Source organism: Eptatretus burgeri, chromosome 12 (genome assembly GCF_056783735.1).
Source record: "Eptatretus burgeri isolate ZD-2024b chromosome 12, Ebu_testis_v1, whole genome shotgun sequence".
NCBI classification, from domain to species: domain Eukaryota; kingdom Metazoa; phylum Chordata; class Myxini; order Myxiniformes; family Myxinidae; genus Eptatretus; species Eptatretus burgeri.
Window position 1 is genome coordinate 66695190 of NC_140972.1, and position 15000 is coordinate 66710189.

The window sequence follows — 15000 nt, forward strand, 5'->3', positions numbered from 1 at the left end:
GAGAGAGAGGCAGAGAGAGGCAGAGAGAGAGAGAGAGAGAGAGAGTGAGAGAGAGAGAGAGAGAGAGGCACAGACGACAGACAGACAAAGAAAGAGACAGACGACAGACAGACAAAGAAAGAGACAGACGACAGACAGACAAAGAAAGAGACAGACGACAGACAGACAAAGAAAGAGACAGACGACAGACAGACAAAGAAAGAGACAGACGACAGACAGACAAAGAAAGAGACAGACAACAGACAGACAAAGAAAGAGACAGACAGACAGACAAAGAAAGAGACAGACAGACAGACAAAGAAAGAGACAGACAGACAGACAAAGAAAGAGACAGACAGACAGACAAAGAAAGAGACAGACAGACAAAGAAAGAGACAGACAGACAGACAAAGAAAGAGACAGACAGACAGACAAAGAAAGAGACAGACAGACAGACAAAGAAAGAGACAGACAGACAGACAAAGAAAGAGACAGACAGACAGACAAAGAAAGAGACAGACAGAGAAAGAGACAGAGACAAAGAGACAAAGAGAGAAAGAGACACTTTTAACAAAGATTAAAAGGTTCTACCTGTGGAAGACAAAAAGGCACGAACACACTGTGCCGATTGGAAGCAGGATCCTGAACATAAAAAACCTTGTCCATCCCCTCCACACAAATCAGGTGATCATTTGGAATATCTTTTTTTCCTGGAAGACAAACAACAATAAAGTACAACTTTCACCTTTGGACACAAATGCAACAAGGTGACAAAATCATGCCGTATGGGCTCTCGGCCTGAGCAAAGAATAAACTCAGTCTCATCTACAATTAAAGTTTATCAATCATGCGCTTTCCTGTGCCAAACCCAAAAGACAACACGAGAGGTGGCCATATCTGATTGAGGAGTGGGACTGCCACCCCAAGTCAAATCACACAAAGCGAGTGTCAAACATCAACTTCAGGTGGTCCGAGAAGCATAGAAGTGTCAAGTCAATGTGTATGTATTGTTATGTTTGTGGGGTAGATGGAGGAACTTCAGAGTAAATATAGGATTGTATAGAATAGCATGGTCCGTAGACAAGCAGGAGACATCTCAATGTAAATCAAGTAGGGAAAACTGTCAGCTAAAGATTGTTTCGTGTCACCGCACGAAGGCGATGCTGTGTTAATTAGGTGGGGTTTAAGGCCAATTTCTCCCAGTATGTGATTGCCCCCTGTGACCTTTTCTTTAGTTTTTGGTTTTTGCATTTACAAAATGCTTGGTTTTTGCATTTGCAAAACTGGAAATAAAAGAACCACACTTTCAATAACACGAGACCCCAAACATTTCCGAGCAGGCAAGAAACCCCACTTACTCGGCTTCATGCCAACAAACCACGCCCGAGGCTTATAATTATTGGTCGGTGTGACGTGATCGGAAGGGGACATGATCAGAGAGCAGGGAGTTGATGTGAGGAACGTGTTTGAGAAAGAGCATCTCGTTTATGCTCTCCTCTCGACACGGCGAAGAAGGTTATGCAATTCTTGTGTTCGTGTTGTGTGAATTTGCCCGCATGCTGGAGTAAGACGTGAGCCATTACTGTTCGGCTGTACATCTCAATATTAGGCTTTAGTTTACATCATGTTTTATTATCATGCTTTGATTTATTTCCATTGTAAACATTTGATTTATGCTCATTAAACCCTATTTATTAAGATTGCTTGTGTCTGTCTATTCGGTGTGGGTTCAAGTAAAAACCCGTGTGCCTCTATCTGTTTTGCGTCCTTGCCACCCTCAATCCTGCGCTATAACCTCCAAGAATCACATGTTCACCTCCAAGGTAGAACCGTTCGGCTAACCACCCAGGTCGTTCTTAACTGGCATAAACGCGACAGAATATTCCAATAAATATTAAGTGGAGTTTATGCATATATTTTCAAAGGCCATTTATTTTTGGTAACAACCCAAAGCTTTGTGCCGACTGTCCCATACACTGCTTCATTTGTGACGTACAGCTCGAACCAACATGGAGGATCTCTGAACACGAGGTCAATGGACTTTTTTTTTTGATGCATCTCTGTCGGTGATGGGTGGATAATGAAAGCAGATTGCACAAAAAGGTTAAACAAAGCGACGTCGTCAAAAAATGAAATTGCGTAACATTTTCAGTGGGCGAGGAATCACCTGAATGAGGCACCACGGGCCCAACACAGTCGGTCGATGTGAGAGGTGTACTTTTTTAAATGTATCGATTGTAGTGAGGAGTGGATAATGAAAGCGGATCATACAAAAATGTTAAAGATAAGAGATTCTAGAGATTACCGTATGTGCGGAAATTAAAGAAAGCCAGGACTGCTGTCTCCAGGTGTTTATAAGCGATTTGATGGTATGAAGATTAGGCATTCAATGATAAGAGCAAGGGAAGTGAAAAAAAAATTGTGAGCACTTTATCATGAAGAAATTGTTGTGCCCTGTTCCAAGTCAAAGCATTGTTGAGCAGGCCAAAAAAATGGTGAATTAAGACCCCAGTGAGGGACAGCAAGGTGACCAAGGATGAGGCTTGATAAAGGAGAATTAAATAAGGCCATTAATTTATCTTTGGAGTTTCCTTAGTATGCATGTAAAGTTTCAGGCCACCAACTTTCATGGTATTGGAGTTATGGAGGACACACATACACACACACACCATAAAAAGTCCAAAACCAATAAACAATTGCAAATCAAATTCATAACATTTTGGCAGAAACCAATGCATAATTGCAAGCAAATAAATGTAATTTGGTGTCCAAGGTTTTTTTTGGACCACCCTTACAAATACCATTCATCTGAAACCACCCAAACCATGCACCATGGCCATGAATTATCTGTCAAGTCATCAGCAAGTGAAGGAGTGTGGGGGTGGCCAATATTGAAGAGTCATTTTGAGGCAAGAAAATAGAAAAGAAAAAGTAAATTTGCTACACAGAAGTACAACATATCACAATTTAATAGCATTCTGCCACATCTTGCGACAGTTTTTTTGCAACACTGCAGAGACTGCTACACAAGTAAATTTTTAGCTTTGCAAAGTTATTAAAAGTCGAGATCCAGTGCATATCTTCCAACGAAGCTGATTAGTCTGCTGATTTTTTTTATTTCAAAGATTTTTATAATAGCTGGAGCGATTGATTGGAAACCCACGCAAGATCTCCCATTCCCGTCCAATCGGGGAAGACCGCCACAAGATCCAATAAAGTGAAAACCCACAAGAGCTGCTCTGAACATAAAACAATGCAGCAATGGTCACATTAACTAATGAGCACCTTGGTGGTTTTGGTAGTGAGTGGGACACCGAGTCACAGGCACTAGTACATGATCCTTTTGTTTGAAGATGGCCATAGCTCGTATGTAGTAGTTAGGAGGTGGCTTGGCAGTCACAGAAATCTGCAGAGGGCACGGCTTCCCCAACTGGCAATATAGCTTTTTCAGCATAGGAGAGAACTGAGGAACAAACGAGAGTGAACATGGAACTTTGGGGTGGATTAGTTCAGTTAAGTACCAGTGTTGTGAAAGGTCAAGTCTTGCTTTTTAAACAGGTTTATCATACTACATTTAGAAGATTAGGATGTTGTACATTTGGGATTGACATAATTAAACATATCTCAGTCTCAAATAACAACCTCAATAAACCATCTTCCTGTCATTAAAGGATTGATTCAATTTCACATACACTAACGTATTCACATGAACATTAACCCCAATGAGTCATTTACACAACAATATAATTGAAATGAAATGCTGTGTCTCCACCAGTAAGTGCAGTTTTCTAATCTATCACGGGTCTGTCAAGCAGGAAAAAAGCTTGGGGCAGGCTTCATCCATTGTATGCTGTGATGAAGTTGGCAAATACTTTGCTGCTGCATGGGTAATATCTTATTGACCTGAATGTTTGTTGTTGTTTTTTATGCCTCCGCTGATGCCGTCGCATGAGGAATTATGTTTTCGGGTTGTCCGTCCATGATAGGTTTTCGTTACCACGATAACTTAAGACGGCCGAAGGGATCCAAGTCAAACTTGGTACAAATATGTATAATAATGCAAACATGAACTGATTAGATTATGGGGTCAAGAGGTCAGAGGTGCCGTGAGGTAAAAGTTGTTACCGCGCAAACGTGTGAACCAATGATGGGATTTTGACCAAACCTGGGAGAAGTATATATGATGCAAAGATGAACTGATTAGATTTCAGCATCAAAAGGTCAGAGGTCATGTTGGGTGAAAATGTAATACAGTATTGAGAGCAGCTGAAGGGATTTAAATCAAGCATGGTGCAAGTACATGTGTAATGATGTAATAATGTGGGCAGAGGCATATCGGTTGATGTGGAAGAGTGCCGTTCTAGTTTCTTTTTTTCCCCCTTTTTTTTCACCTCAAGTTTTGAGTTCACTGGAGATTGTTTTTGGTGATGCCACAAGGTTGTTTAATAAATGCTTAATATAGCATAGTTACTGCCTTATTAAGTATTCAGAATCAGGGTAATCGTAATTAAGTGTGATATTGGATATGCATCGCTATTATGTTTCGACAGACATCAAAAACCACCCTCATATTTGTGTCTAAAATCCTCATTCCTATGAGTCTACATGCAGTGTTTCGACCCTCTGTTATCAATCTTAAATGTTCTTTTTTCGAACATTTAAGACCGATTGGGTCTGATACGCCTTGACGTGCACGTTCAGGCAGAAATTCCGTCGAGAAGACCAGCCTGAAAGGCAGACGTGAGGACTCGGAGAGGTCACTACACCCACTGGGCCGTGCAACGGCTCAAGAGCAAGCGAGATGGGAGGGGTGCAGCACGCCATGGATGACATGTGAACCTGAGGGAAAAAAGGGGCTCGGCGTCGGAATGATGAGAGCAGATGGCTGCGAGGCTCCGAGAGTCGAGAGGCTACGCGAATTATCTGTGATGACAACACCCCCCCACCCCACCCATACTGAAGGTCTGACTCTGTTGCGACTGCGTTTTGTCACCTTGCATCTGTGCCAGCATAGCTTGTGGTATTTTCTGTTCTGTCATTAACTCCGCTGTCTCTCCATAACATGCGATTGATTTGGCTCTAAGGCAACAGATAATTAAGGTTCTGGTTGGTTGGTTGGTTGGTATCAGTTCACGGGCAAGGGGTTTTATTTTTGATTTATTGTGACTTGTTTATGACTGCTCCTTCTGTTCCCTCCTCATGCTTTGTTAATAAACCTGACCTAGTCTTGGGTGAATTATTTCTCTCGTGGTAGCTTCATTTGGTGGGTTTTTATTTAAAGCCGATCTGGAATTTAAATTCCAGATCAGGTATTGTCATCACGCACCATCCATCTCCCATTTTGACTTCTCCGGCCAAACCAGCTGAAATTTGGCAGCAACGTTCCAGTCCCGACTGGTAATGGGAATTGCAAATCTCGTTCCGGTCAAGCAACTTCAAGTAGGTTAAAATGGCCGACTTAGTAAATTCCTTCAAAAATCTTCTCCTCCAAACCCACCAGTCAAAATGCCACCAAATTTGGGTTGCATTAGGGCAAGGTCTTGATGTTAAATTCCAGAGGCCATGTTGATCACGTGACTAGAAGTGTCAAAATGGCGCACTTAGCAAATTTTTGTGAAAAATCACATAAATTTCTTTTAAAATCTTCTCCTCCAGACCCACCAGTCAGAATGCCACTAAATGAAGGTTACAACATTAGGCCAGGGCCCAAATAAGCTACAGATCCAGTGGTACTGTTTTTTAATGAGTTCTGTTTAGGGTGGATTGATTGGTCACGGGCTTCATACTGCTAGACAAGATCGCATTACGTGACTCAGGTTTGCTCAGCCTCATTAGATCTGTCACCTGATCTATCGGTGTTGGGGTTTGATTGGTTTTGGGATTCCAACAGGAACGGTAGTGGAGATCAAAGGTTGTGATCTGACCTGGAGTCTTCAAAACACCCGACTCCTACGGTCACTTTGACCCAATTCGCCGGATTGGAACTGGGAAACCGGAACCGACCAACAACCGTTACAGTATTGACTGGCTGTACAAACACCAAGTACAACAAGCAAATTTATGTGGATCACCAACAGAACAGATTCTTCATTACCAGAAATGTATTTCAAAAACAGGCTAGAAGTTCTTGGAATCTCACCGTCCAAGGAGCTGCCTTAGAAGAACTGGAGTTTGGGAAAGACAGGGAGAATTTGTATGCACCAGGGTGGTCTATATCAGCGGGTAGAAAGACACCATAGCAGTTTGACTTTATCGGTGGTGGGGTAACTGGGGGTGTGGTTGATGTTGACTGACAAATCAAGTTGTTGCACAGACTGGCATCTTGCACCTGTTGATATATCAAAATAATGTATGAGGAACAAGGGCATATATATGTACATATAAATAGGCATGAAGCAGTAGTATGTGTGTACATGAAAATGTCATGAAGCAAAAGCAGGGAGAAAACTTACAGGAAGCCACCACCACCCATCAATGTGGTGATGATACACCCCCCCCCCCCATCAAACCACATTAATACTGTCACGTGAGCACCAGTCCAACTCCACAACTGCTACATGAGAAACGTCCACATCAGGAGGTACTATTGTTGTGGTTCCGGGTTCGGTGGCGAGGACGACCGTGAGATGGAGCAGTCGGGCCGTCTCCCACCGAACACAGGAATTGAAGGTCGTAACCTTCAGATAACTCCGAAGGTCACGGGTCCCATAGTGGACTGTGGACGCCAATATTTCGACGGCGTGGGGTAGGGTTAATTGTCTAATTCCAATTTACCTAAGTACCCACGCCGTCTAAAGACCGGGGAAGCCACATCCTCGGCCGACTTTTTCCAAACAGAGTCACTGTTCCGACTCCGATCCGGTGTAACCAAGCGGAAATTACCAAAGCATGCCGGCCCAAATGAACGACTTACGGCACAAACGGCCTCCCTATTTCTGAAGCCCGAACCATACTGGGTCAATGATAGAAACGACAGGCAACGAGCTGGTACATTTAACAGGGGTTTATTTATAATAGGGAGACACAGAGCAGACTTAATCACGAATATGCAGGAAAATGTACAATGAGCAATCAACACTTGTACTATTTCTATTTATAGGACAGCGCCACTACAGGCACACACACACACACACACACACACACACACACACACACACACACACACACACACACACACACACACACACACACACACACACACACACACACACACACACACCAAAAGAAAATGGATCCGGATTGTCCATATTTCAACCCTCGCAGCCAAGAGGATAGACAGGCTGGAGGTCAGAGTTCTGCTGGTACCTGGCCACGTTCGCACGGCTTGCCGACCTGTCCTTGTGGAGCTCGTGATTCTTGTGGAAGGGCTTGGCAAGATCGGATGCTCCAACCATCACGGTGCGACTAGAACCCACACGGACAACCTCGCACCAAGGAACCAAACCGAAGCGGGAGACACCAGCCAGCACCAAGATGAGACGACCCAAACAGATCTCACTGACAATTCTTCAACCCCCCCTGCCAGGTGGGAGGGATCCGTCCTGAGGTAACTCTGCCTCCCATTGGACGGGTGGCGTGTCGGTGGCCTGCCCCCCGAAGAGGCTCTGTTGTTTCTGGGCTTCTGGCTTCCCATTGGCTGGAGCGCCTCGGCTTTGCTCGCTCTTCGTACATTGGCTGGAGAAAACACTCCCTGCCCTTCTTCGGAGCGGAGCCTCGATCTGAGGCGATGGAGGCTCCGCCCACACCTTCAGCCAAAGACACGTGGATGATGGAGTCGGTGCGCGAAGGTTTGGTTGGGTGACGGAACGAAGCAGGATGTTGTTGTTGGGGGATATATATTATAAAAAAAAAACAACTACAAAATAACTCGCAGCGCACACATGAAATTCCCATTAGACACAGGGGATGGATTCTAACTATTGGGTGGTCGCTAGACTACCATTATTCTCAGGTTTTCCGTCTGTCTGAATGTTTGTTTGTATGTAATGGACAGCTCTGGAGGCCAGAGGAGTCAACCGATTTTGATGAAACTAGACAGGTAGGTTCATACAAGGATCTAGTTGTATGCTCTTGAGCACCGTTGCTATGGTCGCCACCGTTGCCTAGCAACGGGACTTTGAAATTTTTGAAAAAAATCCTAAAAAATTAATTTCTTCGAAAATCAAAAATCGGCTTCCGTGCTTTTGTGCGCACTATAATCAACCTCTGTCAAAAATTTTCAGCCCGATCCGTCAAAAACTGTATGACTAGTATGCAATTATATAGCGACCACCCATGTCGCCTACCGGCTTGTACACATATACTCAACAAAATAACTTAACTTTGGGACTGCTGACTGTCTTTGTGCAAGAGGCTTCCAAATCTATAACACTATTATTCCAGCGAATGGCAAATTTGTTGCCAATTGATATCTACAGCCCGGAGCAGATGAGCCATATGTCTGTAAGCTCATACGAAGAGGCATAGTCTTGATTTACCCGAAATAAATTTAGCAATTTTCCTCTAGGAATGTCCAATTATTCTGAAAAGAGCGACACGCAGCCGGTAGTGTGGCAGATATGTGAATTCATTGCGAGTTTGATGATAAAAGCATCACATTTGGCCAACAGCTTGGGTAAGGAGGATTTTTACCTGAAGGGCAATCTCGGATTTTTGTTGTAATGACATAAACAGCAATTTTCGAAAATGACCACCATTTGTACCAAATTTGGCTATTTGTGGATAGACAGGATCCATTTGTGATGCTATAAAATTGATACATCAATACTTTACGTTTTCTTCATTTATGCTACTAATCACACACTTTAAGACAGGATATGTCAGGTATGGGAGCATGCGCCAGAGCAGAGCATCGCTGCCTCCACTTTCCGCCGGTACTCCAGGGGCCTCCGTCTGGCCATCCCCCAGGTAGATGCCTGGCCCATCCCCATCTCCTTGAGATGCCGATCAACCTGCTGCAACCACGAGGAACGTGGTCAGCCCATTGGCCTCCTCCACTCATGAGACTCCCTCGCTGAGAGAATCTGGTGAGCAGAATCAGTGTCAGGAAAACGAGCCACATGTCCATCCAGCCGCAGCTGATGCTCACGGACTATGCAGGTAACAAATCTCATTTGAGTCTCTCCCAGCAACCGCTCGTTGGACACAAAGTCTGACCAGTGATCGCCAAGGATTCTCCGAAGAGACCTGGTACCAAAGGAATTAAGTCTCCGTCTCAGATCCTTGGTCAGAGTCCAAGTCTCACATCCATAGAGCAAGACTGGAAGCACCAAGGACCTGAAGACTTGGACTTTCGTCCTCCCGCACAGGTACCGGCAGCACCACACCCCATTAGCCAGTGAATCCATGACTCCCCAGGCCCGACCCAGACGTCTATTGACCTCTGACTCGCAGCCAGCAGAGACATGAATATCACTGCCTCGGTAAGTGAATCTCTCCACGACCTCAACATACTCACCCCAAACAGGCACAGATAGGACAGCAGCATCCAAGATGTCATTGAAAGCCTGGATCTTAGTTCTCTAAGATCCAGGCTTTCTCTAGGTGATCACATGATCTCTAGGTATTTTGAAGAATTGGCAAATAACCCTGTACCACGTGGTGGAAAAATTGACCCTTCACGGTTCTTACACAAGGACCCGTCGGCTTCGGAGTTATCCGGGCGGCGATCTATATTCCGGCGATCGGTCGGGCCGACTCGACTTGTGGCTCCGTCAGAGCGGTCGGATCGCGGTCGACGCACCGGACCGTAACAGTGGTTGTCAGGAGTGCGATTCGGCCCCCTCCGCCTCCGTATCAAAATTCACGGAGTCGGATCAGGGGTATACGGAGCTGCAGGCTCGGTGCGCGTGTGACGTCATCGGCGGGAATCTCGCGGCACGAATGCCAGACAAACAACGCACGTCCCGCGTGGGGAATTCCCCGCGAGCGAGCGCTATTCGGAATTGGCAGAGTGACGTCTTTGCCGCACGGATCGGCCGTTGAAGGGGACGTCGGTAACGCCCGTAAGGACGAACGGGCATACTGTAAACCACCGCCATGGAGATGCAGAGAAGGAGGAAAAGCCTCGCTTCCAGTACATGAGCCCTGGGCAAGGGGTAGGAGACCCCCTTGCTAGGGGGCACAGGAGGACAAGTTAGGGGGATGGGTTAGAGTTAGTTAGACCGGCTTCATGGGGACATGGGTTGTTCCTCATGGAGCCCGTGGAATGGATTAGTTAGAGGGATTTCAATTTAGATTTAGGAAATGGGAATTGTTGGATGTTTGGAGACACGGACAGACTGTAAATGTGTAGTGGAGACGTAGCTTAGCTACTTAGAGTAAATGGAACGTGCAAAGGGTTTTAAGGGATGACGAGGGAGCACAAGTTAGTCAGGGGATTTAATTTGGAAGGATGACAGTATCGAGTGTTGGTGTGAGTTGTGAAATGGAAAGTGTGTGAGGAATGAGTGTGGGACAGTGGGCCCAAGTGTGTGAGTGGAGCGAATGTGGTATGCATGGTGTGATGACTGATTGGTGGGAGAAGTGATTCCCACCCAAGGGACCCCAGGGTCAGAGTAATGTTAGCTAGTGGGTGAGTTAGATTTACAAAAAGGAGGTCGTTTTGTTGGTGTCGAGAGAAGGCACGAAACCCGTTTCGAGGGGTGCAGGGATTCATGGACCGGCTGGGAGCGTGGCTGTGGGAAGTTGAGTATTTGTTTAGGGCCCTGGCACACCTTGACGTTTTAGCCAGCAATGGCAACGTATAATGTATGTAAAACGTTGGCGTACGCTGAAATTTTGACGTTTTTTTTTAAAGTTTTTGGCGTATTCATAACGTGTTAGTCGTTTGCATAACATATTAGTAACGGGCACAGAACGTTTCGTTGTGTTATACATAACTTTTACAAACGAATGCTTACCTTGTGGTCGGCGTTCAAAACCTATGACAAACGATAGTTTAACTTACCCTTTGCGCGCTATACGTATCGCCGGTGAACTCGTGGCGTAGCCAGTTAAGAACTTGCCGGACGCCGATTGAAATCAAAACTGCCTGAGAATTTGAAGTGTCAACATCGCAATCACACCTTGACGATTTTGCCAGCGTATGTCATTCTATGAAAAATGTGTTTACAACGCTAGGCACACGTCAAATACGCTATAGGTAAGTTGTGTATACGTTTAGAGTATGCTGGAAATCATTGAAGTACGCTGGCATATTACCTAGTCCGTTTGATACGTCGTGAAATTTCAAGCATGCTGAAAATTTTAAGACTTACTCGACGTAAGGCTCACACGTTTCGCATGCGTTGGCATCTGTTCCTAGCACGTTCCGCGATCGTTTAAACACGGCGAACACACGTTACTCACAAGTCGAAGCACGTCAAGGTAATGGCCAACATACTTGAAACCAAATTTCTAACCAATGAGTAACGTGCTTTGAACAAATGAGTAGCATCAGCTTAGCCTATGTTTAACGTGCTTGGAAACTATGAGTAACGTGCATTGAAACTATGCATAACTGCCTTGAACCAATGACTAGCGTGCTATGAATTTCAGAGTAACGTGCGTTTAACCTACGAGTAGCATGTTTTGAACCTAAGTAAAACGTGCTTCTAACCTTTGAGTAACATGCTATGAACCTATTTGTAACGTTTGTAAAACGCACATTGTCGTATGTAGACAAATTAAATTGACGTCTTCCAGACAACCATAGAACTTACTGAAAGTGTTTCTAACTTGCATTGGCAGCGTTTAGGGGAATTGGTATATACAAATGGGCTTCACAATAAAAACCCATCATTGTTCCAGACTCCATGGTGAGTAGATGTGAACATCGGTAGTATCAACAGCAGCAGTACTATTACTACTAGTAGTAGGTGTGCGTGACAGTAATAATAGTAGTAGCATTGGTAGTAGCTGTATGTCTACGTCAGTAGTGGTATGTGAGCGTGATGTGGTGGCTGTGGGTGATGATGGATCCTCGTTGTGTCAACGAATAGGAGAAACTTTGCACCATTGTTCGATGTTCTACAAGGGCTAATTTTTTTTCCTCATTCCGAAGATGAAATATTTCTTTGTTTTGTTATTGAAATTATTAAAAAAGACTGACAAATGCATAATGTACTAGTGATGAACACAGAACGCTTCGATAACTTATAGATTAGTTATACCAACGATTGCTTATAGTGTTTTAGGCGTCCACAACCTATGCCCTACGATAGTCGAGCCGCTAGCGTATGCATAACGTGGGAGCGCATCGTTTACGACTGCGTGGCGTTTGCTATCCATTGACTGCCACTAAACTATTTTAATAAACGCCTGTCACTCGGCTATTGTTTTTGGACGCTGGTGCTCGGCAATTGAAATCGTTTCCACTGAACGAGTTAAATCGCTTCCACTGGACTATTGAAATGATTTAATAATAATGCTTGGTTCTCCTTGGACCCACTCTGGCTAGCAGCTCGTCGAACATCGGTGGGGGCATTCGCAGGAAGTTGATAAAGGATGCATGGTCCTCGTTCCGGAGTTCCACCATGAGCAGGTCATATATGCCGTAATGGCGTCGCCTCCCGATCCATGGTCTCACCCAGTTCCTTCTCCTCCGGTCACGTCTTCTTCTCCCGGCTCTATTGGCACGCAACTGGTGCATGTCAACTCAATGAGGTCATGTTGATGTTCGAGGACAGGTAGGTATTGTCGTCTCAGCCTTGCCGTATCCTCCATCTCTCGGAATGACATCGACATGTACTCACCACGAAGTCTAAAAAAAAAAGACGGGTTCCTCCTGCGAAGCCCCTTTTTATATACCAATTTCCCGAATCGCTGCAAATACGTCATTCTACGTGAGCTGTTTGTTAGAAACGCGTTCAGTAAGTTCTGTGATTGTCTTGAAGACGTCAAATACGTCTACATACTTATTTGTTTGTAGGACATGCTTTACAAATAATTCCCAAGCACGTTACTCATAGATTATAAATAAGTCACGGGTTCCCTAAACATTACTTTGATGCGTTTCGATGTATGAGAAACTTTCTAGTAGCGCGTTGCGAGCTGTGAACAACGTTCGTGTAACGTGCTTATAAAACGTTACCTATAGTTTATGAATAAGTTTCGGGTACGCAAATGTTACCTCAACGTGTTTCCACATATGAGTAACATATAAATAGCGTGTGACAACAATCGCATAACGTGCCTAAACCTTATGGCCAGCGTAGCGGAACGTGTGAGCCAAACGCCGAGTACGTCTAAGATTTTAAGCATACGAAAATTTGAGAAAAACCACAAAGTTCAACGATTAAAGCCAGCATACAACGACTTATGGCACTGTTTTTCAGCGTGCTCTTAACGTATACAAAACCTACCCATAACGTATTAGGCAAATTTTTCATAAATTGGCATAGGTTGGCTAAATCGTCAAGGTGTGACAGCCCCTTTGGAGGGCACCCCGAGCAACGGACTAGTCGGCCAGGGTAGGCCAAGGGTCCAAGGGATAGTGTAGTGATAGGGATAGTGTAGTCTAAGGGATAGTGTAGTGGGTACGGGCGACCCGTCGGAAACGGGACCCGTAGCGCCAGAATGCCACGTGGGCAGTGTAGTGGGCATGGGCGACCCTCGGAAAGGGACCCGGGGTACCAGCATGCCACGTGGGCATCGGAAAATGCCAAGTGGGCAGTGTAGTGGGCACGGGCGACCCTCGGAAAGGGACCCGGGGTACCAGCATGCCACGTGGGCATCGGAGGGGGGCAATGCCAGATAGGGCAACCCCCACGTTTATAGGGAGCTGGTAGGCTCGGAGACAGCCTGCGGGCCTGGGGGTGCCATGGTTAGAGTTCGGCAGAGGGGGAGTGCCTGCCAGTTGAGCCACGCTGCCCAGCCAGGAAATTGTGCGAGGGCACGAATGAAAATTTGAGGGCAAGGCCCAAATTTATAATGGACACCAACACAGGCAACGGGAATCATGGTTTTTAGAACCGATAGTTTTAAAGTGTGAGGCGTTTTTGGAAAGCCCCGGGGTAGTTTCAGGTGTAATAAATGTTAGGGTAGTTAGGAGATGCACCCCTTCGCACCATCCATCCCTTCGCTCGTTGTAGGCCGCTGGTCTCACCTTGGTAGATCGCTGAACTCTGAGGAGGCCATTCTGAGGCTTAATTGGGCCTCAAGACAGGATGCTAGCTCTCCCTTATTCCCCTCCAGGAAGGGAACATAGGGGTTGGGAGTAGGCTAGGTGACATGATAGGGTAGCCGGACATAGACAATAAAGGGGGTTAGGGAGACGAAATTATAAATAAAATTAAAACTGGTAAACCAGTAATCCCGGGCTTCAAGGCGTGCCTCCATAACAAATTTCAACACTATCACCCTGTCACATGATATGGGTTTTCCGAGTTAGAAAGTTAGTTCAAGTCTGCAATGGGGTCCAGCTATGGGGTCCCTCATGTTATATCAATGAAGGATTGAAAAGCCCATAGCAATACATGATAAAGAAAGAAACTTCACATTGGACAAATCGAGGCTGGACAAATTTTCAAGTCCCCAAAAAAGTCCAATAACTCCACATTTGCATATTAATGTAAATGGCGAACTTGTAGAACGTTAAAATATCTTCCAGAATGTGTGGTCACTATATGTCTATCTTCTTTGGTTTTCATTTTACGACATGTCAAAAATGGGTGATTTTAAACTTTGGGGGGCTCTGGGCCTCACTGGGGTAAAATACAGACATAGTGTAAACATATTTGGAGTCTCCTCTTCAAGGCCTATCAGAATCTGTCATTAAATTTTTTCAACTCTCATTTGCATATTTGGCATATTTAATGAGGCGAATCGGCATCATTTTAATCATATAAATTATGCAACGATTTCGACGAAATTAACAACTTAATATTCCAATGGAACCTCGTAAATGTGTGCAAAAGTTTGAGGCTATCGTGTTATCCCTTCTGGAGAAGAAGATGTTTTTAGGTTTTGGAGAAAATCCAATATGGCCACCATACCTCGTGACCTACGTCATCAAAATTTTCAAAGTATAAACTTCAGGTG

General features: G+C 44.9%; 1 protein-coding gene across 1 annotated transcript in view; it reads right to left on the reverse strand.

Moving 5' to 3' along the window:
- The window catches only part of LOC147015811 (uncharacterized), a 120228-nt gene that overhangs the window by 68419 nt on the left and 36809 nt on the right, over positions 1 to 15000 (reverse strand). Inside the window, exons 5-7 of the mRNA XM_085849122.1 lie at positions 6119 to 6307; positions 3265 to 3442; positions 571 to 689 (exon numbers count right to left, since the gene is read on the reverse strand). Coding sequence (XP_085705248.1) covers positions 571 to 689; positions 3265 to 3442; positions 6119 to 6307 — 486 coding nt within the window. The remainder of the gene's footprint in view (positions 1 to 570; positions 690 to 3264; positions 3443 to 6118; positions 6308 to 15000) is intronic.